Genomic DNA, 7,412 nt, shown 5'->3' with positions numbered 1-7,412 from the left:
TTGTTTGTGCACACATTTCTTCTCAAGGCAAGCCCAAAGTCGCTAGCCCAAAGTCGCTAGCCCAAAGTCGCTAGCCCACTAGCCCAAAGTCAGTAGCCCCTTCGTCTGCTCCAGTCCAGTTCAGCTAGGCTCCAGCCCAGTTCAGCGAGGCTCCAGTCCAGTTCAGCGAGGCTCCAGTCCAGTTCAGCTAGGCTCCAGCCCAGTTCAGCTAGGCTCCAGCCCAGTTCAGCTAGGCTCCAGTCCAGTTCAGCTAGGCTCCAGTCCAGTTCAGCTAGGCTCCAGTCCAGTTCAGCTAGGCTCCAGTCCAGTTCAGCTAGGCTCCAGTCCAGTTCAGCTAGGCTCCAGTCCAGTTCAGCTAGGCTCCAGTCCAGTTCAGCTAGGCTCCAGTCCAGTTCAGCTAGGCTCCAGTCCAGTTCAGCTAGGCTCCAGTCCAGTTCAGCTAGGCTCCAGTCCAGTTCAGCTAGGCTCCAGTCCAGTTCAGCTAGGCTCCAGTCCAGTTCAGCTAGGCTCCAGTCCAGTTCAGCTAGGCTCCAGTCCAGTTCAGCTAGGCTCCAGTCCAGTTCAGCTAGGCTCCAGTCCAGTTCAGCTAGGCTCCAGTCCAGTTCAGCGAGGCTCCAGTCCAGTTCAGCGAGGCTCCAGTCCAGTTCAGCGAGGCTCCAGTCCAGTTCAGCGAGGCTCCAGTCCAGTTCAGCGAGGCTCCAGTCCAGTTCAGCTAGGCTCCAGTCCAGTTCAGCTAGGCTCCAGTCCAGTTCAGCTAGGCTCCAGTCCAGTTCAGCTAGGCTCCAGTCCAGTTCAGCTAGGCTCCAGTCCAGTTCAGCTAGGCTCCAGTCCAGTTCAGCTAGGCTCCAGTCCAGTTCAGCTAGGCTCCAGTCCAGTTCAGCTAGGCTCCAGTCCAGTTCAGCTAGGCTCCAGTCCAGTTCAGCTAGGCTCCAGTCGAACCAAACATGTGGAAGGCTTAAGTCTCACCCGTATTCCTTCTCCACCATTAGTTCAGTGTGTTGTTGGTCTCTGCTTGTGTAGACCATGAGTACCTTACCTTTCTCTGGCTGTGGTTGGTCATGGGGAAATTCCCATCCCTCAACCTGGCACTGTGTGTTAGATAGACACACACACACACACAAAGAGAGGAACAGAACAGGGTCTGTCTTTATTCCTCTGCCTTCTGAATAAATTACAGGAGAGCTATTTCTGAGCCTCTCCAAACTCATGAACCCTCGTGTGTGTGTGTGTGCGTGTTGACAGGATAGACCACTCCCCTACCCCTCCTTTTTACATATTGACCTTGAGTACATCAAAACAAATGGCCCCTCTCTCAATACCTCTTTGTCTCACTATGTGTGGTACTATGAGCTAGTTAGTGAGCAGCCAAGGGGACCAGTTGTATTATAACGCCCTCATCCATCCCTCTCATCCCTCCTTTTCACCTCTCCTTCTCAACCTGGCTAAAGTTTTAATATAAACTATTGACAGGAAGTCCAGTAGAAAATGGAGAATATCCCACATACATGGAGCGCATAACATTTCCCATCTCTCTCTGTCTCTCTCTCTGTCTCTCTGTCTCTCTCTCTCTCTCTCTCTCTCTCTCTCTCTCTCTCTGTCTCTGTCTCTGTCTCTGTCTCTGTCTCTGTCTCTCTCTGTCTCTCTCTGTCTCTCTCTGTCTCTCTCTGTCTCTCTCTGTCTCTCTCTGTCTCTCTCTGTCTCTCTCTGTCTCTCTCTCTCTCTGTCTCTCTGTCTCTCTGTCTCTGTCTCTGTCTCTGTCTCTGTCTCTCTCTCTCTCTCTCTCTCTCTCTCCCTCTCTCTCACCCTTGCTCTCTCCCTCTCTCTGTCTCTGTCTCTGTCTCTGTCTCTGCCTCTCTCTCGGTCTCTCTCCCTCTCTCTCACCCTTGCTCTCTCTCTCTCTCGCTCTCTCTCTCTCTCTCTCTCTCTCTCTCTGTCTCTGTCTCTGTCTCTGTCTCTGTCTCTGTCTCTGTCTCTGTCTCTCCCTCTCTCTCACCCTTGCTCTCTCTCTCTCTCTCTCCAGTGGCTGCTGCAGCGTTATTCTTCACCATTCCCCAGCCCCACAGTATCCCGACCACAGAGGTGTTTGGGGCGATATGGCTGATGCTGTTACTGGGGACAGTGCACTGCCAGATCGTCTCCACACGCACCCCCAAACCCACCAGCAGCAGCAGCTCTGGCAAGAGAAGAAGGTGGGGAGAAGGGCTGGGGATGGATGGAGGGAGGGAGAGAGAAGAGGAGATGGAGGAAGAAGGGGAGAGAGAGGGATGAGGAGGGAGAGAGAAGAGAGGGAGGAAGAAGGGGAGGGAGAGGGGGATGAGGAGGGAGAGAGAAGAGGGGGAGGAAGAAGGGGAGAGAGAGGGATGAGGAGGAGAGAGAGGAGGGAGAGAGAGGAGAGGGAGGAAGAAGGGGAGAGAGAGGGATGAGGAGGGAGAGAGAAGAGAGGGAGGAAGAAGGGGAGAGAGATGAGGAGGAGAGGGAGGAGGGAGGAAGAAGGGGAGAGAGAGGGATGAGGAGGGAGAGAGAAGAGAGAGGGAGGAAGAAGGGGAGAGAGAGGGATGAGGAGGGAGAGAGAAGAGAGGGAGGAAGAAGGGGAGAGAGAGGGATGAGGAGGGAGAGAGAAGAGGAGAGGGAGGAAGAAGGGGAGAGAGAGGGATGAGGAGGGAGAGAGAAGAGAGAGGGAGGAAGAAGGGGAGAGAGAGGGATGAGGAGGGAGAGAGAAGAGGAGAGGGAGGAAGGGGGAGAGAGAGGGATGAGGAGGGAGGAAGAAGGGGAGGAGAGAGGGAGAGAGAGGGAGGAAGGGGAGAGAGAGGGATGAGGAGGAGGAAGAAGGGGAGAGAGAGGGATGAGGAGGGAGAGAGAAGAGGAGAGGGAGGAAGAAGGGGGAGAGAGGGGGATGAGGAGGGAGAGAGAAGAGGAGAGGGAGGAAGGGGAGAGAGAGGGATGAGGAGGGAGAAGAAGAGGGAGAGAGGAGGGATGAGAGAGAGAGGGATGAGGAGGGAGGAAGAAGGGGAGAGAGAGGGATGAGGAGGGAGAGAGAAGAGGAGAGGGAGGAAGAAGGGGAGAGAGAGGGATGAGGAGGGAGAGAGAAGAGGAGAGGGAGGAAGGGGAGAGAGAGGGATGAGGAGGGAGGAAGAAGGGGAGAGAGAGGGATGAGGAGGGAGAGAGAAGAGGAGAGGGAGGAAGAAGGGGAGAGAGAGGGATGAGGAGGGAGAGAGAAGAGGAGAGGGAGGAAGAAGGGAGAGAGAGGGATGGGATGAGGAGGGAGGAGGAAGGAGGGAGAGGGAGGGAGAGGAGGAGGGAGAGAGAAGAGGAGAGGGAGGAAGAAGGGGAGAGAGAGGGATGAGGAGGGAGAGAGAAGAGGAGAGGGAGGAAGAAGGGGAGAGAGGGATGAGGAGGGAGAGAGAAGAGGAGAGGGAGGAAGAAGGGGAGAGAGAGGGATGAGGAGGGAGAGAGAAGAGGAGAGGGAGGAAGAAGGGGAGAGAGAGGGAGGGAGGGAGAGAGAAGAGGAGAGGGAGGGAGAGAGAAGAGGAGGGAGAGGGAGGAAGAAGGGGCGAGAGAGAGGGAAGAAGGGGAGAGAGAGAGGATGAGGGAGAGAGAAGAGGAGAGGGAGGAAGAAGGGGAGAGAGGGGATGAGGAGGGAGAGAGAAGAGGAGAGGGAGGAAGAAGGGGAGAGAGAGGGAGGAAGAAAGGGAGAGAAGAGGAGAGGGAGGAAGAAGGGGAGAGAGAGGGATGAGGAGGGAGAGAGAAGAGGAGAGGGAGGAAGAAGGGGAGAGAGAGGGAGAGAGAAGAGGAGAGGGAGGGAGGGAGGAAGAAGGGGAGAGAGGGATGAGGAGGGAGAGAGAAGAGGAGGGAGGAAGAAGGGGAGAGAGGGAGAGGAGGGAGAGAGAGGAGAGGGAGGAGAAGGGGAGAGAGAGGGAGAGGAGGAAGGGGAGAGAGGGAGGAAGAAGGGAGAGAGAGGGAGGAAGAAGGGGAGAGAGGAAGAGGGAGAGAGGGATGAGGGAGGGAGGAAGAAGGGGAGAGAAGAGGGAGGAAGAGGGGAGAGAGAGGGATGAGGGAGAGAGAAGAGGAGAGGGAGGAAGAAGGGGAGAGAGAGGGATGAGGAGGGAGAGAGAGGAGAGGGAGGAGAAGGGGAGAGGAGGAAGGGGAGAGAGAGGGAGGAAGAAGGGGAGAGAGAGGGAGGAAGAAGGGGAGAGAGAGGGAGGAAGAAAGGGAGAGAAGAGGAGAGGGAGGAAGAAGGGGAGAGAGAGGGATGAGGAGGGAGAGAGAAGAGGAGAGGGAGGAAGAAGGGGAGAGAGAGGGAGAGAGAAGAGGAGAGGGAGGAAGAAGGGGAGAGAGAGGGATGAGGAGGGAGAGAGAAGAGGAGAGGGAGGAAGAAGGGGAGAGAGGGATGAGGAGGGAGAGAGAAGAGGAGAGGGAGGAAGAAGGGGAGAGAGGGGGAGGGAGGGAGAGAGAAGAGGAGAGGGAGGGAGAGAGAAGAGGAGAGGGAGGGAGGAAGAAGGGGAGAGAGAGGGATGAGGAGGGAGAGAGAAGAGGAGAGGGAGGAAGAAGGGGAGAGAGAGGGATGAGGAGGGAGAGAGAAGAGGAGAGGGAGGAAGAAGGGGAGAGAGAGGGATGAGGAGGGAGAGAGAGGAGGAGAGAGGAGAGGAAGAAGGGGAGAGAGAAGAGGAGAGGGAGGAAGAAGGGGAGAGAGGGAGGGAGAGGAGGGAGAGAGAAGAGGAGAGGGAGGAAGAAGGGGAGAGAGAAGGATGAGGAGGGAGGAGAGGGATGAGGAGGGAGAGAGAAGAGGAGAGGGAGGAAGAAGGGGAGAGAGAGGGATGAGGAGGGAGAGAGAAGAGAGGAGAGGGAGGAAGAAGGGAGAGGAGAAGAGAGAGGAGGAGGAGGGAGAGAGAGAGAGGAGAGGGAGGAAGAAGGGGAGAGAGAAGGAGGAGAGGGAGGAAGAGGGGAGAGAGAAGGAGAGAGAGGGAGGAAGAAGGGGAGAGAGAAGGATGAGGAGGGAGAGAGAGGGATGAGGAGGGAGAGAGAAGAGGAGAGGGAGGAAGAAGGGGAGAGAGAGGGATGAGGAGGGAGAGAGAGAAGAGGAGAGGGAAGGAGAGAGAGGGATGAGGAGAGAGAGGGAGAGAGGGAGAGAGAAGAGGAGAGGGAGGAAGAAGGGGAGAGAGAGAGGAGGGAGGAGGGAGAGAGAGGGATGAGGAGGGAGAGAGGGGAGAGAGGGAGGAGAGGAGGAAGGGGAGAGGGGGAGAGGAGAAGGGAGAGAGGGAGGAGGGGGAGAGAGAGGGATGAGGAGGGAGAGAGAAGAGGGATGAGGAGGAAGGGGAGAGAGAGGGATGAGGAGGGAGAGAGAGAGAGAGAGAGGGAGGAAGAAGGGGAGAGAGAGGGATGAGGAGGGAGAGAAGAAGGGGAGAGGAGGAGGAAGATGAGAGAGAGAGAAGAGGAGAGAGAGAGAGAAGGGAGAGGGAGGAAGATGAGGAGGGAGAGAGAGGGATGAGGAGGGGGAGAGAGAAGAGGAGAGGGAGGAAGAAGGGGAGAGAGAGGGATGAGGAGGGAGAGAGAAGAGGAGAGGGAGGAAGAAGGGGAGAGAGAGGGATGAGGAGGGAGAGAGAAGAGGAGAGGGAGGAAGAAGGGGAGAGAGGGATGAGGAGGGAGAGAGAAGAGGAGAGGGAGGAAGAAGGGGAGAGAAGAGGGAGGGAGGAAGAAGGGGAGAGAGAGGGATGAGGAGGGAGAGAGAAGAGGAGAGGGAGGAAGAAGGGGAGAGAGAGGGATGAGGAGGGAGAGAGAAGAGGAGAGGGAGGAAGAAGGGGAGAGAGAGAGGGATGAGGAGAAGGGGAGAGAGAGGGATGAGGAGGAGAGAGAAGAGGAGAGGGAGGAAGAAGGGGAGAGAGGGATGAGGAGGGAGAGAGAAGAGGAGAGAAGAAGGGGAGAGAGAGGGATGAGGAGGGAGAGAGAAGAGGAGAGGGAGGAAGAAGGGGAGAGAGAAGAGGAGAGGGAGGAAGAAGGGGAGAGAGAGGGATGAGGAGGGAGAGAGAAGAGGAGAGGGAGGGAGAGAGAAGAGAGAGGGAGGGAGGAAGAAGAAGAGAGAGAGGGAGGAAGAAGGGGAGAGAGAGGGATGAGGAGGGAGAGAGAAGAGGAGAGGGAGGAAGAAGGGGAGAGAGAGGGATGAGGAGGGAGAGAGAAGAGGAGAGGGAGGAAGAAGGGGAGAGAGAGGGAGGAAGAAGGGGAGAGAGATTGGGTAAAGGGGGTTAAAGTGTAGATAATGTATCCACCTCTGTGTTGTTTTAGTGTTTGATGTGTTTCCTGCTCTGAGATAAACCTGAATGACTTGGCTACTGTTTTAAAAGGCCTCTGTCTGACACACTCTACAGGTCAGTTCCCCAGACACTGGTCAGAGTGGGGGGGTTCCATCCGACTGTGTGTGTTGAATCATGGTTCCCCCACGGTCTTCTGATCATGTGATCAGGAAACTGCGCCCACATACACTTCCTGTCCCATTGTAGATGTTTTAAAGGCTGTGATTTCCTGCCAGAGGGTAGCAGCTTTGTGCCAGGCTGCATAACGCCATTAGGCTTTTTCTAGATCTGCTGGTGCTCTTGGTAAGATGCCACAAACAGATCTGGGACCAGGCTGCATAACGCCATTAGCTTTTTCTACATCTCTTGGCAAGATGCCAGGCTGTATTGCCACAATAGCTATTCCCAAAACCCACTACCTTTGGCTTGCACAGTACTGACCATTTTCAGCCTTCTGGAAGAAAATGTATCCGTGCCACACAGTCTGGGAATGAAGTGGATGTTAGTGTTCGTCCTCATCTCACAGTACAGAGGTGTTCTCAGACTCCAGATGTTAGTGTTCGTCCTCATCTCACAGTACAGAGGTGTTCGTCCTCATCTCACAGTACAGAGGTGTTCGTCCTCATCTCACAGTACAGAGGTGTTCACTCCTCATCTCACAGTACAGAGGTGTTCGTCCTCATCTCACAGTCATCTCAGTACAGAGGTGTTCATCTCACAGTACAGAGGTGTTCACTCACTCAGATGATGTGGTCAGGAATCAACCACCAGACGACTTTCTGCTTCCTCTCCTCCATTTGACCTCAAATCTGTGTTTTCTCTCGAAACCAAAAGTCACCCCTCCATGACCCTGACTGACCTGAATGAACTCCTCCTCGTCCACACCACATGGTTGACTGTCAGTGTCTGAGTGGATCTGCTAGCTGCTATTATATTATATATATATATACACATTGTGTAAAACGTGGTGACTGGAGACTCTCACCTCGGGAAACGTGTCCAAACAGCCTGATCTAAACGGGCTGTTAGCTGAGCTGTCAGTCAGCCAGTTGCTACCGTCCTCTTCTGGTAGGAGTAGATGAACCATACAAGCAGATCTCTCTATCTTCACGCTGTCGTTGATGATGA

General features: G+C 55.2%; 1 protein-coding gene across 1 annotated transcript in view; it reads left to right on the top strand.

Moving 5' to 3' along the window:
- LOC124020474 (protein PHTF2-like) overlaps positions 1 to 7,412 on the top strand; it is a 73,662-nt gene that overhangs the window by 43,891 nt on the left and 22,359 nt on the right. Inside the window, exon 7 of the mRNA XM_046335720.1 lies at positions 2,021 to 2,189. Coding sequence (XP_046191676.1) covers positions 2,021 to 2,189 — 169 coding nt within the window. The remainder of the gene's footprint in view (positions 1 to 2,020; positions 2,190 to 7,412) is intronic.

This window comes from Oncorhynchus gorbuscha, unplaced genomic scaffold, assembly GCF_021184085.1.
Source record: "Oncorhynchus gorbuscha isolate QuinsamMale2020 ecotype Even-year unplaced genomic scaffold, OgorEven_v1.0 Un_scaffold_828, whole genome shotgun sequence".
Lineage (NCBI taxonomy): Eukaryota > Metazoa > Chordata > Actinopteri > Salmoniformes > Salmonidae > Oncorhynchus > Oncorhynchus gorbuscha.
The sequence above is the reverse complement of the archived record's forward strand: the minus strand, read 5'-3'. Positions and strand labels throughout refer to the sequence as shown.